Below are 21,736 nucleotides of genomic sequence, written 5' to 3' on the forward strand. Positions count from 1 at the left end.
GACTATCCATTTCAATTTTTAAATTTTTAAAGCTGTTAAATAAACTTTACAATGAATTAGGTGAATAAAAAACATCAATTGATTTATAGTTATAACGGAAAATCATCGTTTGTAAAGTGAAATGCATAGAGTCTATGTGAAATGATCATTGGTCAATTATAAATCAGCCTATTTCATAATTTGGTTTTCTTTTAATATTAATTTTAGATTTTCTATAAAATGATATTCCAGGGCCCAAAAGGTTATATGGCATAAATATGTAAAGTATACCTGGCACCTGCAGTATGGAAACAGTACAACAAAATGGCCGTTTTACACTTTTTTCTAGTAAATTCCCCTCTAATTTATATTCTATTCTCTTTGGAAACACATCAACCTCCCTTTAAACCCTCCCCGTCCTTTAACAGTGGTATCAGTCACTATCTATCTATCTTAATCTTATCTGGAAGAGTATTCATATATGTACACATGGGGGGGGGGGGCGGGGGCCCAAAGTTATTATTTTAATTCAGACCAAAAATCTTTTCCGGTTTAAACTTACTTTTAAGCTCTTTTTGGTTTGGTTGCCGGAGTGCCGGAGGAGGAGGAGTATCCTGGTGCTCCTGCCTAATCTTGTCAAGGAGCTCCTTCTGTCTCTTCAACTCCTCCTGCTGGCGAGCCAACTTCTCCTTCTCAGCTTCTATCTTCTCCCTCTCCTCCTGAACCCAACACAGGATAAATATTATTCATTTAAACCATAATATCCTGAAGGATTATAAGATTAAAGATTAAAGGGACTGTAAGCGAAATTTCAAGTGACTCTCCATGCAAAGGCCAAATTTACACGGTGCCCTTATAAGCTTTGTTTAGTCAAGTATGAGTTACAAATTAATGTTTATAATTTTAAAACTTATTTTTTTAAATTGTGGTTGCTGTACAAAAGTGCATTAATTGCGCATATCAATTGTAGGGAAAACATATTTATTATCAGAACTAAATACGCTAGTGACCAGTATAACTTCTGGAGCTTAGCAAGGAGAAAATAACACAAACTTATTCCGTCCAATAAAAAATTTTTGTTTGTTTAGATACATTTTAAATTTTTTAAATTCATTTTTAAATTATTTTTTTTTGCAAATTGTTCTTAATTGCTTTGAAGCTAAGCCATATTTCTATGGACTCGTTATTTTTAAAAATCATATTTATTATTTGTTCCTTAAGATGAATTTCTCTAAGAAGCTGTTGTTCCTTTAATCCTTGAATTTCTCTCTCCCTCTCCTCTGTAATTAATCTTCTCTTCTCCTCCTCCTCTTCCCTCTGCCTATGAATATCCTTCTGTTTGAGAAGGCGTTCCCTCTCATCCTTGATCAACCTATCTCGCTCCTCCTGCAGGATTCTCAGCTCTTCTAAACTCTGTCTCCTAGTCTCCTCTCGTATCCGGATATTCTCTAGTTCTTCCTCTTCCTGCTTCTTCTTGGCTTCTATCTCCTTTCTTAGTTTATCCCGTTCTTCTCCTAACCTTCTATCCCGCTCCGCCTGTATCTCTTTCAGGCGTAGTAATTCCTCTTTTCTCTCATTTTCTCTTTCTTTTGATCGTTCTAACTCTTCTTTATCCTCTTTAGCTTTTGCTTCGTCTAAGAGCTCTTTTTCCTTTTCTGCAAGGTTTGCTTCTTCCAACTTTCTTTCTTCTTCCTCCTGTTTCTTTTTTTGGGATTCTTCAAATTCTTTGCGGATTTTGTTCCTTTCTTCAATTCTCTTTTGTTGTATTTCTTCCTGTTCTTTCTTCAGTCTTTCTTCTTCAACTATTCTTTTTCTGTCTTCTTCTTCTTTTTTTCTTCGCTGCTCTTCTAATCCTAGTCGTATCCGTTCTCTTTCTTCTTGTCTTCTTTTTTCTTGTTCTTCTTTAAGTTTTCTATTTCGTTCTTCTTCAGCTGCTTTTAGTCTTTTCTCTTCGTTTTCCTTTTGTCTTTGTGCCTCTTCTTCCTTTCTTATCTTCTGCTCCTGTTCTTCCTTCAATCTTTGCTCTCTCTCTTCTTCCAACTGTTTTCTTCTCTTTTCCTCATATTCCTTTCTTATCTTCTCTCTTTCAGCTTCCAGTCTCTTTTCATTTTCTTCCTCCAACTTTTTTAACTTATTTTCTTCTTCAATAGCTTTTTGTTCCAATAGTTTCTGAATTGCCAGTTCTTCCTCCTTTTCTTTTTCTTTCTTTATACGTTCTTCTTCTACCCTCTTTAGCTCCAGCTCTTTTTTCTCTTCCTCTTCTTTAAGTTGTTTTTCTTTCTTTAACTTTTCTTCTTCATTCTTTCTTTGTTGCTCCGCCAGCAGTCTTCGTCTTTCTCGTTCTTCTTGGAGCTTCTTTGTTTCTTCTTCTTGTTTCTCCCTTAATTGTTCAATCTTCTTTCGTCGTACTTCTTCTTCTTCTTTTTCTTTCCTTTCCTTTTCTTCTTTCTCAAGCTCTTCTCTTGTTTTAGATTCACCTGCGTTTGAAGATTCTGAAATCAGAAAAAAATCAGATTGAAATAAAAATTATAATATTAAAAGTAAAACCTCAAACCTGGCTCAACTCTACCCTTTCCTCGAACCCTTTGTCTGACAATATTTCTGCCTCCAGACTCATCGGAGGAATCCTGAACATTATTTTCTCCGCCAGGTCTTGTTTCTAGCTTCCGTCCTTGATCCCTGGAGGTTCCTTCTGTACTTGAGGATAGCGGGGGTTCAGACTTCCCTCCCTCGTTCTTCCTGGACTCCTCCCTTCGCCGAGCCAACATCTCCTGCTCAACCCTCATCTGCATAGTTCTCCGATCCACTAGACCGGAAGAGGAACTAACTGGCGGAGACGAGGATACTGAACTCTCCGTTGATTCAGATGGAACAGCTGAAATATTAGATAATAAACTATACGCAAGGTAATTAAAAGATAAAGAAACTAAATAATCGCCTAAATCCTCTGTGCTTATCCTAATACCTTTGCAACCTAATATTTAAAATTTTGTCTGTTTTATCCAAGAAAGTTTACATATTTAAGATATGAAAGTAGGAGAAAGCCCATTGCCAATTTTTACTCATCGTTTTTCTTAAATAACTCGAGATGTCTCTTTGACCCACTTTATTATAAAACATTTTATTTACTATTGAATTTGTTGATTTTGGTTTAATAAAAAAATTGCGTTATTAGATGAAGTCAACGTTAGTTTTAAGGGACCTCTTATACCTTTAAATGTTGAGGTATTGACCACATTATTTAATGTGTTTGTGGTAGCAGTTGACGTTTGATTCTTAGAACTTGTGGTTTTGTTCAGAACTAATGCATTGTCTCCCTCCAGAGTTAGATGTACGTCCCCAAACTGAAACCTGTTAATATTGATAAATTAGAGATTATCTCAATTAAATCTTTTTTATCCAACTACTGCTGTTCTTCAGAAACCATTCAGGACACTTTTGAATATATAGTGTGTGCAAAAGAAATGAAAGAATATGGATCTCAGTGCTTAGGATCCGGATCCGTTGGATCCGCAACACTTTGGCTTTCTGGATTCGGATCCACAAAAAAATAGGATCAACGGATGCAGATACAAGGGAAAAAATATCAAATAAAAAACTGTAAAAAAATGTGGTCCGTAAAAGCCCAAATCTAAACTGTCATAAAGTAGAGATTATAAAAAAATCCCTTATTTCTGAATGATTCAGCAATTTTAAGCATTAAAACAAGCGAAAAAAGAAGAAAAATAATTTGAAAACTCTCATATTTCTTAAAAAATCAGTAAATCTTACAGAAAGGTTTCTGTATCCTGAGGCGAATCCGCAATCTGCATCAAAATGAAATGGTTCCTATAGCACTGAATTTTACCTGCTACCGGAGCTAGATTGTCTAGTCCCGAACTCAGTTTCATTTTCCAATCTAAGCATCAGGGTTCAAACTTTTTATCTAAAACTCTCAATTACAATGTTATTCTATACATCTTAAAAACAAATTGTAAAAGGAAATGGTGTTTGTTGATACTTAAAAACGATCGTTTCGTTTTCTCAAAAAAACGATCGTTTTAAAAACAACCCACTCGTTTTGAACTGTTAGAAAACGATGAACAATCGTTTTTGAAAACGATCATTTTCAGAAAAACGATAAGCGACCGTTTTTTATACGATTGTTTTTAAATAAACGATCGTTAAAAAATAACGATCGTTTTTGAAAAAAAAAATTATCATTTTTACGACGTCCTGAAGATAGTCATAAATGTCGTCTTTAATTAGATTTATAAAATGTTCAGCGGAATTGAATTGAATTGAAGAAATTTGTTCTACTTTTGAGAGTGCAGAGCCGCCATGAGCCCCGCAAAATGGTCAATATGAACTTTAAAACCTAATTCTTTATTTGTTTTATATATGCTTGAAATTTGGCACACAAGAAATTAAAGTACAAGATATTAAAAATATTAGGTTTTGATCATAATTGTTTAGTTAATGAAAGGTCATCCCTAGAAGACTGATTTGATTAGTGATTGGATAAGGTAATGATTGATAATTACGTCACATAAAGATAATTAATTCTACAGATCGAAAGAAGGACTGTAGTCTCCAAATTTACGGTTATTATCAAGAAGGGTAGTCGTTAACGATCGTTAGTCGTTAACGATCGTTAACGAAGGGTAGTCGTTAACGATCGTTAACAAAACGACGAACTTTATAAAAACGATCGTTTTGAAAAACGATCGTTTTTTTAAACGATCGTTTTTTATAACGATCGTTTAAAAAACGACAGTTTTTAAAAAACGAACTTTTTAAAAAAAACGATCGTTTTTAAAAACGATCGTTTCGTTTTTCGATTTTCCTCGACGTTTTCTTAACGAAACGATCGTTTTTTTCAAAAATCAAAACGTTACCAACCCTACCTGAAGGTAACATAGAATAGATTAATCATTGTTGGACGGTTTCAGCCGAGTGTTGGACGGTTTCAGCCGAGTGTTGGACGGTTTCAACCGAATGTTGGACGGTTTTAGCCGAGTGTTGGACGGTTTCAGCCGAATGTTGGACGGTTTCAGCCGAGTGTTGGAAGGTTTCAGCCGAGTGTTAGACGGTTTCAGCCGAGCGTTAGAAAGTTTCAACCGAGCGTTAGAAAGTTTCAACCGAGTGTTAGACGAATCCAGCCGAGTGTTGGACGGTTTTTAAGATTTCAATTTTAGTTATTTCACTCAAAATACTGGGTAGTTTAGTGTGTATACGGTCTAAACAAAGGCTATGGGGCACAGCAGGTTACACAAAGCCTGATGGGGAACAGGCAACGCCGGATATTCATTTGGAAAAACATTTAAATGTTTTCAGTAAAAAATTCAGGTTGAAAAAGTTCAATAATAATAAGTTCGTAAGCATTTTAGATTCAGGATTAGGAGTTTATTCTAAAGTTTGAACCAGAACCTAAAGGGACGATTATCAACCCTAGATCCACTGATTCTGGCCAGGAAGTCCAACTCAAACGGATTAAGATCAACAGAATGCTCATCTTGATCATTTTGTTCCTGGGCTAATGTCGAGGAGACAATTGTAGCTTTAGTTGTTGATGTCGGAGCTTGTGTAGTTGATGTTGGAGCTTGTGTAGTTGGTTGGGTCGATAAAGAAGTTGATGAAATGATTGGTAGAGCTGGTGCTGAGCTAACACCTGAAAAATATAACATTTGTCTTTATCAGTGAAATTAAAACAGTTTCTTTTAGTCTAAGTAATCTAAACTGCTTTAGATGATTTTTGTGTATCGTAAAACCCTGTATCCTCACCTGTTTCTGGAACCCTGTATCCTGAACCCTGATATCTGAACCCTGTATCATAAACCCTGTATTCTGAACCCTGTATTCTGAACCCTCTATCACGAAACCTGTAACCTGAACCCTGTATCCTGAAACCTGTATCCTGAACCCTGTATCCTGAACCCTGTATCCTGAACCCTGTATCCTGAACCCTGTATCCAGAATCCTGCATCCTGAATCCTGTATCCTGAACCCTTTATCCTGAACCCTGTATCCTGAATCCTGTATCCTGAACCCTGTATCCTGAACCCTGTATCCTGAATCCTGTATCCTGAATCCTGTATCCTGAACCCTGTATCCTGAACCCTGTTTCATGAATCCTGTATCCTGAACCCTGTATCCTGAACCCTGTATCCTGAACCCTGTATCCTGAACCCTGTATCCTGAATCCTTTATCCTGAATCCTGTATCCTGAACCCTGTATCCTGAACCCTGTAGCCTGAACCCTGTATCCTGAATCCTGTATCCTGAATTCTGTATCCTGAACCCTGTGTCCTGAAACCTGTATCCTAACCTGTATCTAGAACCCTGTATTCTCACTTTTATCTGGAACCCTGTATCCTTAACTCTGTATCCTCACCCTGTACCCTGAACCCTGTGTTCTCACCTGCTTCTGAAACCCTGTATCCTAAACTCTGAATCTTGAAACATGTGTCATGAACCCTGTATCCTAACCTGTATCTAAAATCCTGTATCCTGAACCCTGTGTCATGAACCTTGTATCCTCACCTGTATCCGGAACCCTGTGAATCCTAACTGTCCCAAAGCGTCCTATCTTCTGAATATCTGTGATGAAACCATCCTTCACTGTATACTTAACCCTGTATACTTAACCCTGTATTCTCTTCGCATCTGAAACCCTGTATTCTCACCTGCATCTGAAACCCTGTATCCTAAACTCTGAATCTTGAACCCTGTTTCCTGAACCCTGTATCCTGAACCCTCTATCCTGAACCCTGTATCCTTAACCTTATATCCTCACCTGTATCCGGAACCCTGTCAATCCTAACAGTCCCAAAGCGTCCTATCCTCTGAATATCTGTGATGAAACCATCCTTCTCCTCGACAGTTCTGCTCAAGTTCAATTTTATCAGAAAATTTAAAAAGTACAGTAATTGAACCAGAAAACTATAGACGAGAAAGACGACGTTAATGCACAAATTATATTTTTTAAAACTTTTTATATAAAAAGTTAAATTTGAAGTTAATTTCTAAACTATTTTTAAGCATAAAATACATCAAATGACTGCATTAATGTCGTCTTACTATTACAAAGCTTTCTGGTTCTCACTGAATAATTTATAACTTTATTTTAAACGGATAAGACATGACTAGTGAGTGATTACATAGTATAGATTCTAAAGTATTTTTGATGAAATGTAAAATTGAATTTATAAATAGATAACATTTAAATGAGTTAGTTATCAGCTGACTAACGTTAATTTAGTTTGTTAAATTCCGGAATCTGTAAGATGAACCAACAAGTTTAAATTACCAAAACAGAGGCCGAATTTGAAGAATTTTAATCCGCCAAAAATCCGTTCGAATTAAGAATTGCCCAAATATCGAAACACTGAACACAATTTCAAATGGAACCAACCATGTTTGAGCCGCGGCTCAAATTCTTTAAATTCGGCCTCTGAAGTAGAAAATCGAAATGAAGGTGCTAACATATGTATTGAATATAATTTTAGATTAATTTCTTATCAGTTAAGTTCGGAAAAAAATAAGATTTTTTTTTCAAAAATACGGGTTTTAGATAATATTGCGAGTAAATCATCAGTAGTATTTTATGCTGCTTTAAGTTTCATTTGAATAATTCTACTCATCATATAGACTCCAAACCCTCTAAAGGGCCAGCAAGCAATATAGGAGATCGCCAGTGATATTTCAACCGTTTAGCGTTTGTTCTCAAGCAAAATTCTTGAAGTTTGAAATATCAGAAGTTTTCAATAATGTAAGTATTAGAAATTATAAATTATGGCAACCGTTGACGCTTTATTTCAAATTCATATCTGTCTAACTAGTGATGCGCAATAACCAGGTTTGGTTAAAAAAAATTAAATTATTTCTCAAAAAATTGAAAAGTTTTACTTTCAAAATTGTTTATTCCTAATATTTGCATTCCTTTCACTATGACAAATTTTAACCCTTATAGAAGATAAATGGCAAATATGAACCAAAAATAAACCAAAAATAAACCAAAAATAAACCAAAAACTATTTTTTTAATCTTTCGTTTTTTGGTAAGCATTCGCTTACATTTTCTCGAAGAAAGGAAATTTTGCATAGTTTTATAAAAGCAAACTTTTACAGTTTTGAAATGTTGAAATCTTCACAAGTTCACAGTATTTGCGTGGTGCCTTTTAAAGGTTTAGAAACCATCAAAGTTCAAGACTAGTATCCTCCCCCCCCCCTCTCTAACTACAGCTACATACACTACTGAATTAATTAACCCTCCTGCACTCTACGACGTGTAATTATATATATGGGTGATTTATTAACTAAGTTTCAGCAAACCACAGGATGCAAACCTATAACAATTAAACCCCAACCGGAATTAAAAGATGTGCAAGTGAAAGAAATTTAGCATTTTTTGGATTGCGCCAATTGATCATTAGAACACTTTAACTTTAATTTCAAGAGTTTTGAGCATTTCGACTTATTCTTAGTTCCATTAGGGTGTCCGCAATGAAAAGTATCCCTAAAATGTTCGTACGATCTGGTAAGTATATTTATAAGTTATAGGTAAGTGAGTGAAAAAACGTTAAATTGAACTATCCTGTGTATGATTGGAGTTGTACTTTGTGTACTTTCTGTACTCTGTAGAACCGGAGGGGGACTGGTTGAACTTGAACGCCCCTGACTAGATTCCCCATTACTATTAGACACCCCTGAACCCCCTGAAAAGAGTGTCCTTGGATTCTCCTGGGGTCGCGTCTTATTCTCAGAACTCATTTTTCTCTGCTCACTGTCGTCTGAAGGATCAACCTTGTCAAAATCTCCGTTGACATAATCAAATGCGTCATAGTCTGCCAGCTTTGCGTCAGGCGTATCATAAATATTGATTTCGTAATCAATATTATATTGTTCACCGCTCACTTCTAACCTTCTCGGCTCTTCAGCGTAGGTTGTCGGTTCTGAAAGAAAATGTTGAAGGAACTGTAAGTTTTATTTCAAGTGATCCTTCATGCAAAGATGGCAATCAAGTTCAGATATCAATGTTTATGATTTTAAACATATTTCTCCACAAAGGTGTTTTCGCATTTCTACTGCAGGAAAGGAATTATCAGAACTAAAAACTTTCAAACTGAAAAAAAGACAATATTTTCAATACTATTGATAGAGTGAATCGGGCATTTTAATCTTTGCATGATGGATCATTGGAAACTACGCTTAAAGTTCCTTAAAGTATACATTTTTTTTATTTTGTTATTCTTATTTTGAATTTTTATCCTGATGAATTTAGCATACAAGTATCTCAATAAATATGGGAATTCAGTGACGACTATTATATCGTCTTCAATCCATGCTGCATTTTTTCATGAACACAACAATTGCAGTATTCCAGCTTAAACATTGTATATCGAAAACGCCTGGTCTTGAGATTTTCAAAATGTGGTCTACCATTTTTGAATCTTCAAAATTATTGCAAAATTTGTAAATATTTCAATTCATTTAATAAAACAAAATTGTCTTAATATCTAATATCTTTGTCAATTTTGAAGATGCAAGAAACGTAGACCACTTTATGAAAAGGTGGTCAGACGTACAGCCTCGTTATTTTGCTCTCTATGCCATGCATTAAATATCAGATGTTTATTGGGACACATTGTACCTACGAATAATCTGACAATATCAGCTGAAACTTGAGTTTTCCCAGCAACAGTTGCTGTAATCCTACAGGTCCAACCCCCGCTATCCCGGGGATTTACTCCCTATGTAATCAATAGTTTTAAAAAGTTGAAAAATTATAGGAATAAGAGAATCAGAGCTTGTGGAAAAAACTCGATTCTTTTTCTTTTTATCGCAGGGTCAGGACTTTTTTGTGAAGTCCAAAAACTTCATAAAAACCAAACTAAAAGTGTTATAGGTAAACTTTTCTGAAAATTGGTTCACTTGTCATGTTAGGATGTGGTTATTTCTAAATATAAACAGAAAAAAAGTTAATTTTAGTTTTATTTTCATTTAAAATGAAAATAACTTTAGAAATATTCAAAATGTTTTGAAGAATATCAACTGAGCAAGCATGATTTTGTCTGCGATAGGTTCAAAAAAATATTTAAACATTCTATTGATCCCTGAATAACTATTCCGCAGTCTAGGTTGGAGAAACCAAAGTATCGAAGACGACCATTCTCCTGCTCACGTGCTGTGGTAAAACTAACAAACATCCGCCATATAAAATAGTTAATTATTAATTAGTTCAAAAAAAGAATGTTTCAATTAACATGAAGATCGATTTAATAACTTTGAAGTCCTACATGTCTGTGTCTATTTGGCATTAGTTCTTGAATTTAAAATTACATCTAACAGATTTAAAAGCAATGTTTGTTCCTAATAATAGACTCGTAAGGGGTTTCCCACTCACAGTTGTCGAACTCCTTGTTAGCATGACACACAAGAGTTGCCTTCTCGTCGGCCTGCTGAAGTATACTTGTCGGAGCAGACAGCTTCAGGGGGACTAAACAGTATTATAAACAGGTTCAGGGGGACTATAAACCAGTATTGTAAACAGGTTCAGGGGGACATAAACAGTATTATAAACAGGTTCAGTGGGACTAAACAGTATTATATAGACAAGTTCAGGGGGGACTAAACAGTATTATATAGACAGGTTCAGGGGGAATATAAAGCAGTATTTAAACAGGTTCAGGGGGACTAAACAGTATTATAAGCAGGTTCAGGGGGACTAAACAGTATTATAAACAGGTTCAGGGGGACTAAACAGTATTATAAACAGTTTCAGGGGGACTAAACAGTATTATAAACAGGTTCAGGGGGACTGAACAGTATTATAAACAGGTTCAGGGGGACTATAAAGCAGTATTATAAACAGGTTCAGGTGGACTAAACAGTATTATAAACAGGTACGTTCAGGGGGGCTAAACAGTATTATATAGACAGGTTCAGGGGGACTAAACAGTATTATAAACAGGTTCAGGGGGACTAAACAGTATTATAAACAGGTTCAGGGGGACTAAACAGTATTATAAACAGGTTCAGGTGGACTAAACAGTATTATAAACAGGTTCAGGGGGACTAAACAGTATTATAAACAGGTTCAGGGGGGGCTAAACAGTATTATATAGACAGGTTCAGGGGGACTAAACAGTATTATAAACAGGTTCAGGGGGACTAAACAGTATTATAAACAGGTTCAGGGGGACTAAACAGTATTATAAACAGGTTCAGGGGGACTAAACAGTATTATAAACAGGTTCAGGGGGACTAAACAGTAATATAAACAGGTTCAGGGGGGACTAAACAGTATTATAGACAGGTTCAGGGGGGACTAAACAGTATTACAAACAATTTCAGGGGGACTAAATAGTATTATAGACAGGTTCAGGTGGACTAAACAGAACAGAGCAGAACAGAGGTAGCAAACAATATTTTAAATGATTTTATTACCAATTTCAGAAAGATTCATTTAACCTACATATTTTTGAATTTGGACATTTTAAACTTTAAATTCAAATTTATGGCTAATTCAGGAAATATATAATAAAATTAAGTTTAGCAGAGCGTGAAATGTATTCTCAAATGTGGGTTTTAGTCAGTGAGAACTTATTATGCGTAGATCATAAAAATTAACATCTTGTAATAGGCTTGACGTAAAATTCTAGTTGAACGAATTTTAATTACAAATAAGAAATACTTACTTTCAATTTTCAATTGTGTTTTTGTAACTTGAACCTGGTTTCCCCCCTTCATACAGGACCAAAGCCCCTGGTCCCTAGTCTGGAGGTTTGCAACCCTGATATCACAATCTGCCAAGGACTGGATCCGTCCTCTCTCCGCATACTCCCCTAGCAGAAGTGTATAGGTTCTATCATAGGGAGTTCTCCAACTACAGTCTCCAGGTCCTACTCCGCATCTACAACCAGAGTTCATAGAGTCTAGTTCATGATCTATATGCCATGCATGCTTAGAGAGAATATCGTCGTAATTTCAAATTCACTTAACGAGGAGCATGCCCGAGTCACAATGGTACCCTTTAAAACTTTACCTAATCAATAATGTGGAGTATTCACAATGGTACACTTTAAATCTTTACCTAATCAATAATGTGGAGTATTCACAATGATACCCTTTAAATCTTTATCTAATAAAGAATGTGGAGTATTCACAATGATACCCTTTAAATCTTTATATAATAAATAATCTGGAGTATTCACAATGGTACCCTTTAAATCATTATCTAATCAATAATCTGGAGGATTCACAATGGTACCCTTTAAATCTTTATATAATAAATAATCTGGAGTATTCACAATGGTACCCTTTAAATCATTATCTAATCAATAATCTGGAGTATTCACAATGATACCCTTTAAATCTTTGTCTAATCAATAATCTGGAGGATTCACAATGGTACCCTTTAAATTTTTATCTAATCAATAATCTGGAGGATTCACAATGGTACCCTTTAAATCTTTATTTAATTAATATTCTGGAGGATTCACAATGTTACCCTTTAAATCTTTATCTAATCAATAATCTGGAGTATTCACAATGAATCAATAATCTGGAGTATTCACAATGGTACCCTTTAAATCTTTATCTAATCAATAATCTGGAGTATTCACAATGATACCCTTTAAATCATTATCTAATCAATAATCTGGAGGATTCACAATGGTACCCTTTAAATCTTTATCTAATCAATAATCTGGAGTATTCACAATGGTACACTTTAAATCTTTATATAATAAATAATCTGGAGTATTCACAATGGTACCCTTTAAATCTTTATATGATAAATAATCTGGAGGATTCACAATGATACCCTTTAAATCTTTATCTAATAAAGAATGTGGAGTATTCACAATGGTACCCTTTAAATCTTTAGCTAATCAATAATCTGGAGGATTCACAATGATATCCTTTAAATCTTTATCTAATCAATAATCTGGAGTATTCACAATGATACCCTTTAAATCATTTATATCTAATCAATAATCTGGAGGATTCACAATGATACCCTTTAAATCTTTATCTAATCAATAATCTGGAGTATTCACAATGATACCCTTTAAATCATTATCTAATCAATAATCTGGAGTATTCACAATGATACCCTTTAAATCTTTGTCTAATCAATAATCTGGAGGATTCACAATGGTACCCTTTAAATTTTTATCTAATCAATAATCTGGAGGATTCACAATGGTACCCTTTAAATCTTTATTTAATTAATATTCTGGAGGATTCACAATGTTACCCTTTAAATCTTTATCTAATCAATAATCTGGAGTATTCACAATGAATCAATAATCTGGAGTATTCACAATGGTACCCTTTAAATCTTTATCTAATCAATAATCTGGAGTATTCACAATGATACCCTTTAAATCATTATCTAATCAATAATCTGGAGGATTCACAATGATACCCTTTAAATCTTTATCTAATCAATAATCTGGAGAGTATTCACAATGATACCCTTTAAATCTTTATCTAATAAATAATCTGGAGGATTCACAATGGTACCCTTTAAATCTTTATATAATCAATAATCTGGAGGATTCACAATGGTACCCTTTAAATCTTTATCTAATAAAGAATGTGGAGTATTAACAATGGTACCCTTTAAATCTTTATATAAAAAAGAATGTGGAGTATTCACAATGGTACCCTTTAAATCTTTATCTAATCAATAATCTGGAGGATTCACAATGGTACCCTTCAAATCTTTATCTAATCAATAATGTGGAGTATTCACAATGATACCCTTTAAGAATGTGGAGTATTAACAATGGTACACTTTAAATCTTTAGCTAATCAATAATCTGGAGGATTCACAATGATACCCTTTAAATCTTTATCTAATAAATAATCTGGAGTATTCAGAATGATACCCTTCAAATCTTTAGCTAATAAAGAATGTGGAGGATGTCTATGGTCCATGATTGCTCTCTGTAAATATTGTTCATTTTTAATTGTGGTTTCTCTATAAAATAGACTTTTGGATTTCTTTCTATCGACAATCGACGATATCTTCCGATTATTGATAAGATAAAGGTTTAAAGGGTAACCCTGTGACTCGGACATGGCCCTCTTTAAATGCTGGGTAACTTGAAATTACGTTGACACCCCCCTTTAAGTCAGAGAAATTGTTGTTTTGAATATTTCCCCTTTAGTTCTTCGATTGACGTATGCCATAAGAAAAATAAACATGCACTAGCAACCTTGTATCATAATAAAATCTCTCCTTGGTTGGGGTTTTATATTACTCAAGATTGTGGATTTAGTCATATATTTTTCAAATATATATTTAAATAGGAATAAAATGGAAACACAATTAAAATATTTAACTTCTTACCAGAAAATACTGGATTATAATCATGGAAAATCTTTTTTAAGATAAAGCTAATAATTTATTTTATATGAGACTAGCTTGAGAACCCAGCGTTACCCAGGGTACTTATAAACAGTAACTCCCACCAACTAAGAACATTCCCGTGGTTCTTCCAAGTTCCCCAATCAAAATTTAAGGCAAATCGGTGAAAGGGTCGCTGAGCTATGATCGGACATTCAAACAAACAAACAAATTACTACTTTATTATATGAGATAACGATTCATTTTTTTACATAAACATAAAAATTAAGGTTTCTTTCTTATCATGTATACCCAGACAATGTTAATTTTTTTTGAGAATTTTTTAAAGCTCGTTTTATTACAGCTACGGAAAGGACCTGTTTCCTCGTCCAATTAAAACCAATTCTCAAAATTTAAGAATTTAACACTGTAAGCAAAATACAAAATAATCGGTTTTAAAAATATTAAACATTGATCTATATAATTCATTTTTGATCAGAAAAGGCTTTTAAGATCACCATTGTGAATCGGGCATTGCCGTCTCTGTAAGGATGGTCACTTGAAATGACACTTACAGTTCTTTAAATAATGTATTGTGAATGTGATCTTAAGATATATATATTTGCCTCCTGTAATATAGAATATCATGTTTCATATTTACCTTAAAACTATATCTTCTCCTTCTATTCCTGTCTCTGTACTCTCTTTACTATTCTCTAGATAAAAAGGAAATTGTAGAGAGAGAAATCCCAGAACGAGGATTATAAAATCCGCAAAGCATTTGTGTCGAATCCTGGAACCAGAGAAAACCTTCTCAACTTCCTCTCCTTTTATTCGCTCGTTATTTACCGTGTATTTACAACAAGAAGCAATAAATGTACTTCTAAAAAATATAGAAACACAGGTCGGAACTTTCGCTTTAGACTCCAATCTATTACTATGTTATTTTGTGAGTTATGGGTTATGGTTATGCTCTTCATATCCGATAAAAAAGGTTAAGCTCAAGGACGGAGAAATGAAGGTTTAGTATCGGAGAAATACGTTCTGTGTAAAATATAATTGAAATGATGAGGTTAACTCCGTCCCATAAATGGTTTAAATCTAGGGAGGAGCAAGGACGTATCCGTACCAAGGGATAAATATTGGTTATCTAAGGTTTGCGCCAAGTTGGAGAAGGGACGTATAAAACTCTGGAGAAATCCATCCTGTAACGCAGTATGTAAAAACATATCAAATCTGGACAAAAATTTATCCTAAATGGAGTCTGAAGAAAGAGTATAACTGAGTAATCCAGGAATTACGCTTAGATAAAACCTTATATGAATTTGGTATTAAGTATGATCGATCGATAGTGAGTTGTGAGTTAGAGCAAAGACGACGAATTCAACGCGCATAAATCCGTAAGTTTCTTAGATTTTATAAAGAATGGTACGCAATTTAAATATTCTTCAGTATGTCACAGAGTGAAATTGAACTGAAATAAAAAGTTTGAATCAATAATAGACAGGTTATATGTTTTAGAAGTAATGGTTTAGACGTGTCAGCTTTACGATAAGGATTTCGGATATTTGTAGTGCAACAATAGGTAAATAAATAACGATATAAGGAGTTGAAGAAGAAGTTGCAGTTACAAGATAGTTCGTTTATATGTATTTTTATTATTCTTTTTATGTTATTTTGTAACGATTATTATTTATTCTAGAACGAACTTTTGATGGTGTGATCTTCCAGATATACAGAGCATTCGACGCTACAGGATGAGTAAGGTAGAACTTTTGATTTAGTATTGATACCAAAGGTTTCTTGATATCTATTTTTGTCTTCAAGGCTGGGGACAAAACAAACTACAGCCTAATTCTCATCGGAAACTTTTAATTTGAAAACAGTGATTCCGTTGTGTTTGTTCCGTTGTGTTTATTTCGTACAAACAAGCTGTCTAATATTCTTGAGATCTCTCATCAGTCTGTAAAGATATCCAGGATAGAATATGGATTGGTAAAATTACATAAAAACTTTGTTATAAAACCGAGCATATTTGTAAAAGCTCCTGTAAGAGTAACAACGCTGTTTTTCACTTATATTAAAGCTTTATTCAACCAGTTTTTAAATCAATTTAATCTCTTTATTTCTTTAATTGTATTTTCTTACCCGAATCTAGGATAATATTTGCATTTTCTAGCCTTAATCTAGGATAATATTTGTACTTTCTAACCTGAATCTAGGATAATATTGGTTTTCTCTACCTTGAATCTAGGATAATATTTGTACTTTCTAACCTGAATCTAGGATAATATTTGTATTTTCTAACCTTAATCTAGGATAATATTTGTATTTTCTAACCTAGATCTAGGATAATATTTGTATTTTATAAACTGAATCTAGGATAATATTTGTATTTTCTAACCTGAATCTAGGATAATATTTGTATTTTCTAACCTAGATCTAGGATAATATTTGTATTTTCTAACCTGAATCTAGGATAATATTTGTATTTTCTAACCTGAATCTAGGATAATATTTGTATTTTCTAACCTGAATCTAGGATAATATTTGTATTTTCTAACCAGAATCTAGGATAATATTTGTATTTTCTAACCTGAATCTAGGATAATATTAAGAGATGTTTCTGCAGTAGTTGTACTAAACTCCCCGCCTTCCACTGCCCCAACCTCACATTGCCACGCCCCCACGTCCTGTGCCTGAACCACCTTAATGGACAACCCACATTGATCCCCTGCATCTGGGTTGGAGCTGATCCGCCCATTTTCCCAGCTCCGCCCTCCGCCAACAGTGTAAATAGATTTGTATGGTGTCCGCCACAAACATATACTGGGTCTAGAAAACCTTTCTTAATTCAAAATTGTTGATTTCTATAATTGAGAAAGAAAAATTTAAATTGAAAAAGTTTTTTGCACTCTCTCACCCCATCCAAGTTGAATATTGAAGAATGAACCTGCTTAGCAGGAAAATAAACAATTCTCCGAGTATTCATAAATCAAAGTAAAGAATATTTTCATCAAAAAGGAAAAGAGGACAAACCTTGAAATTCTGGGAGAAAAATTAAAGAGGAAATCACGGATATTTTCCGCAAATAGAACACATTTGTTGTGAAATAAATCTTCATGTCTCTATATCTATGCAGCCCAATTTCGTAGACCTTAAACATGTCAAACAATGAATTCCGTTAGATTAAATAATGCAAGTTTGAAATATCACAATTCAAAAGTTTACACTATAAGGTTGCATAGATAAAAGGATTAGAAATTGTAAGTTTGTGGCAAAGACTTTTAAGTTAAATTTTTTAAGAAAAATCAGGAATAGCAGAAATAAACCTGGATAAACCTGGATAAACCTGGATAAACCTGGATAAACCTGGATAAACCTGGATAAACCTGGATAAACCTGGATAAACCTGGATAAACAAACCTGGATAAACTTAGATAAACCTGGATAAACCTGGATAAACCTGGAAAAACCTGGAAAAACCTGGATAAACTTAGATAAACCTGGATAAACCTGGATAAACCTGGATAAACCTGGATAAACCTGGATAAACCTGGATACACCTGGATACACCTGGATAAACCTGTATAAACAAACCTGGACAAACTTGGATTAACCTGGATAAACCTGGATAGCCCTGGAAAAACCTGGAAAAACCTTGATAAACTTAGATAAATCTGGATAAACCTGGATAAACCTGGATAAACCTGGATAAACCTGGATAAACCTGGATAAACCTGGATAAACCTGGATAAACCTGGATAATTATTAAAGAAGGTTCCTTTTGTTTGAGTTGCAGAGTAGATTAACTTCTTCTCCTAGTCTAACGGTAAGCTGACGAGGTTCAGGAGTAACAATCAGTCCTGCTCCGGAGCATTCCTGTACAGAAGGGGTTTCTTCATTATCTTTTATATTCATAATCTTATCAATCTTCTCATTCATCTTCTTATTCATCTTTAATCTTATTTATCTTTTATGTTCATCTTTTATTGTCATTATATTATCTTCTTAATTTTAAATTCATTTGTTATATTTACATATGATCTTATTTATCTTTTATAATCATATATTATTTATATTCATCATCTTATTAATCTTATTTCATCAAGAGCATACATGTTTGAAACACATTATTGGATCATGAATTCATGTTTATCTTTTTGTACTACAACATGATTACTTGTAATACAGGAGAAGAAGAAGACACTTCAGAGCCTGACATTTAAAAGAGCATCGTTGAACGAGCATAGTTCCAGGTCGTCTCTATACCCTGTATTCTGATATGAGTGTTTATATCCAAACAAAAATAAATATTGTTTGAAATGACCAGGTCCTGCTGGGAGACTGAATAAATTATTTAAATTGAAATATTTATGGATTTATAATGTGTAAACTAACAGCGGGAGTTAACCAAACTATCTCATAAATATGTCATCCACGCCCCTCCCTACTCCCTACTCCCTACTCCCTACTGTATCTTTTTTGGAATTAAAATAACGAAGGTTTCTCCATAAAAATTCAAACATATCGGTCAAGGGTTTTCTAAGCTAGGTATGATCGTAACTCTGAATAGACAGATAGACACCAAAACAGAAACTACTACTTCGTATACTGCCAGGAAAATGAATGTCAATGAATCAATGTTTAAATACATGTCTAGCCCGGAAATATAATACCTGCAATCCGCAGAAAGAAAAAATTCTTAAAAATGAAATTTATAAATTATGTATGATGAGCAAGGTCATCATTGGGAAAATTTAACCCAAGGAACTAGTACTAACCAGTAACCATCCAGTAACCATCTTCCTTTGTAAACATAACCTTTTCTCTTTTCGCTATCTATCTTTCTATCAATATCTATATTCATCTATCTATCTATCTATCTATCCACTATTAGTGTATTATTATTTTAATTTAGAAAGCTACAATGAAAACCTAGAAAACTCTGGAATAGTAAGACGACTTCCAGACTCTAGTCATAAGTTTAAGTAGTCTAATGAATATTAGACACAGCAATTGCGCAGTGTAAAGCGACAATTGTCACTCAATAAGTTACTTGTAAAACTATTTGCTTTATAACAACATCAAATAAACTAAATTGTTGCTTTAATGTCGCCTTACCATTCTACATTTTTTTTATAATACTGGTTTGTTCTTAATAGAACAATAAACCAAAATTAACTAACTTTGCTATTTTTCAAATATATGAGAACAGTTAAACTGAAATTATTTAAGAATTGTGAAGTATGCAGTATGCAGTGCACTTTAACATCACTGCTATAACTGCTATTGCATGCAAATAAAATAAAGAGTATTGCATAATCAGCACCTTGCCCATTTGCATATAACAGGCAGTGAATCCAGCTGCCTGCCTGAATACAAATATTTGAGGATCATCGTATTCTAATATAATATATATATACCGTTATTCTAGCTTTGTCCGTCAATCAAAACTCAATTCAAGAAAAGAATTTAAAAGTAATGTAACAAAAGTATAAATAAGCAAATTATGTAATCACCTTTATTTTGACAAAACGGTTCCATCCAACCCATTTTTATTTGTTAAATGATATAAACCAACTACTTTTTATTATAATCATATTTGTTCTTTTTTATCTGGAATCGTTTCATAAAACCATATTTTGTTTTAAATATTTTATCCAATGGCAAGTTTTTTTTATTGTATTTTAAATTTTTCATTCAACAACTTTTTTTTTTCAACGGAAGCAAAGTCTCTTGTTGAAAATGTAAATTTATCAAATTTGTTGTTATTTGTTTTTTGTATGGAGTGGAAATAAAAAGTCCAATAACAAAATACCCAAAAACAAAACGCCCAATGTTACAAACGCCCCATGACAAATTACCCAAATAAAACATGCCTGAACAAAGGGGTTATCGTTGTATTTGTGTATAAACTGTACAAAAGGGTTAACGTTGTCTTTGTGTATAAACTATACATAAGGGTTACCGTTGTATTTGTGTATAAACTGTACAAAATGGTTACCGTTGTATTTGTGTATAAACTGTACAAAAGGGTTAACGTTGTATTTCTGTATAAACTGTACAAAAGGGTTAACGTTGTATTTGTGTATAAACTGTAAAAAGGGTTAACGTTGTATTTGTGTATTAATGTACTTAAGAATTAACGTTGTATTTGTGTATAAACTGTACAAAAGGGTTAACGTTGTATTTGTGTATAAACTGTACAAAAGGGTTATCGTTTTATTAGTGTATAAACTGTACAAAAGGGCTATCGTTGTATTTGTGTATAAACTGTACAAAATGGTTACCGTTGTATTTGTGTATAAACTGTACATAAGGGTTAACATTGTATTTGTGTATAAACTGTACATAAGGGTCAACGTTGTATTTGTGTATAAACTGCATATAAGGGTTAACTTTGTATTAATGTTTAGTCTGTACAAAATGGTTAACGTTTTATTTCTGTATAAACTGTACAAATGGGTTAACGTTGTATTTCTGTATAAACTGTACATAAGGGTCAACGTTGTATTTGTGTATAAACTGTACATAAGGGTTAACGTTGTATTTGTGTATAAACTGTACATAAGGGTTAACGTTGTATTAGTGTATAAACTGTACAAAAGGTTCAACATTGTATTTGTGTATAAACTGTACATATGGGTTAACGTTGTATTTGTGTATAGACTGTACATAAGGGTTAACGTTGTATTTGTGTATAAACTGTACATAAGGGTTAACGTTGTATTTGTGTATTAACTGTACAAAAGGGTTAACGTTGTATTTATGTATAAACTGTACAAAAGGGTTAACGTTGTATTTGTGTATAAACTGTACATAAGGGTTAACGTTGTATTTGTGTATAAACTGTACATAAGGGTTAACGTTGTATTTGTGTATACTCTGTACAAAAGGGTTAACGTTGTATTTGTGTTAAAGTTTGTACAAAAGGGTTAACATTTGTGTATAAACTGTACATAAGGGTTAACGTTGTATTTGTGTATACTCTGTACAAAAGGGTTAACGTTGTATTTGTGTTAAAGTTTGTACAAAAGGGTTAACGTTGTAGTTTTGTATAAACTGTACATAAGGGTTAAAGTTGTATTTGTGTATAAACTGTACATAAGGGTTAACGTTGTATTTGTGTATAAACTGTACATAAGGGTTAACGTCGTATATTCGTATGTTAGGCATTGGTTCATACCTATGCCAAGATGTTTTGCTCAGGCGGAAATAATTAATTAAAATTCTGCTATGCAAGACAAGAAGACGGCGAGATAGTTACATATATACATAGATGTATATAAATGTATATATATATATGTATATAGATTATATATATATATATATAAACAATTGACATTTTTCAAATCTTTGCTCCTCAATTAACAATAGTCTGCGCATCTTTTTTAGTCTAACCTTTCTATTTTCGTCT

The 21,736-nt window shown here is 33.5% G+C and overlaps 1 protein-coding gene across 3 annotated transcripts in view; it reads right to left on the minus strand.

Annotated features, from left to right (window-relative positions):
* Positions 1-21,736, minus strand: part of LOC111698810 (calponin homology domain-containing protein DDB_G0272472) — a 48,025-nt gene that overhangs the window by 11,202 nt on the left and 15,087 nt on the right. For 2 of the 3 annotated variants that reach the window (XM_023469254.1, XM_023469255.1), the window contains exons 3-17: positions 18,101-18,198; positions 16,913-17,151; positions 14,978-15,032; positions 11,657-11,871; positions 10,329-10,455; positions 10,073-10,154; positions 9,610-9,709; positions 8,554-8,911; positions 6,755-6,843; positions 5,389-5,629; positions 3,827-3,877; positions 3,191-3,330; positions 2,534-2,854; positions 1,195-2,471; positions 542-698 (exon numbers count right to left, since the gene is read on the minus strand). In XM_023469254.1, the coding sequence (XP_023325022.1) occupies positions 542-698; positions 1,195-2,471; positions 2,534-2,854; positions 3,191-3,330; positions 3,827-3,877; positions 5,389-5,629; positions 6,755-6,843; positions 8,554-8,911; positions 9,610-9,709; positions 10,073-10,154; positions 10,329-10,455; positions 11,657-11,871; positions 14,978-15,032; positions 16,913-17,151; positions 18,101-18,198 (3,550 nt within the window). Of the gene's footprint in view, positions 1-541; positions 699-1,194; positions 2,472-2,533; positions 2,855-3,190; positions 3,331-3,826; positions 3,878-5,388; positions 5,630-6,754; positions 6,844-8,553; positions 8,912-9,609; positions 9,710-10,072; positions 10,155-10,328; positions 10,456-11,656; positions 11,872-14,977; positions 15,033-16,528; positions 16,542-16,912; positions 17,152-18,100; positions 18,199-21,736 lie in introns of those variants that run through there. The other variant, XM_023469256.1, reaches the window with a different exon arrangement.

This window comes from Eurytemora carolleeae, unplaced genomic scaffold (assembly GCF_000591075.1).
Source record: "Eurytemora carolleeae unplaced genomic scaffold, Eaff_2.0 scaffold328, whole genome shotgun sequence".
Lineage (NCBI taxonomy): Eukaryota > Metazoa > Arthropoda > Copepoda > Calanoida > Temoridae > Eurytemora > Eurytemora carolleeae.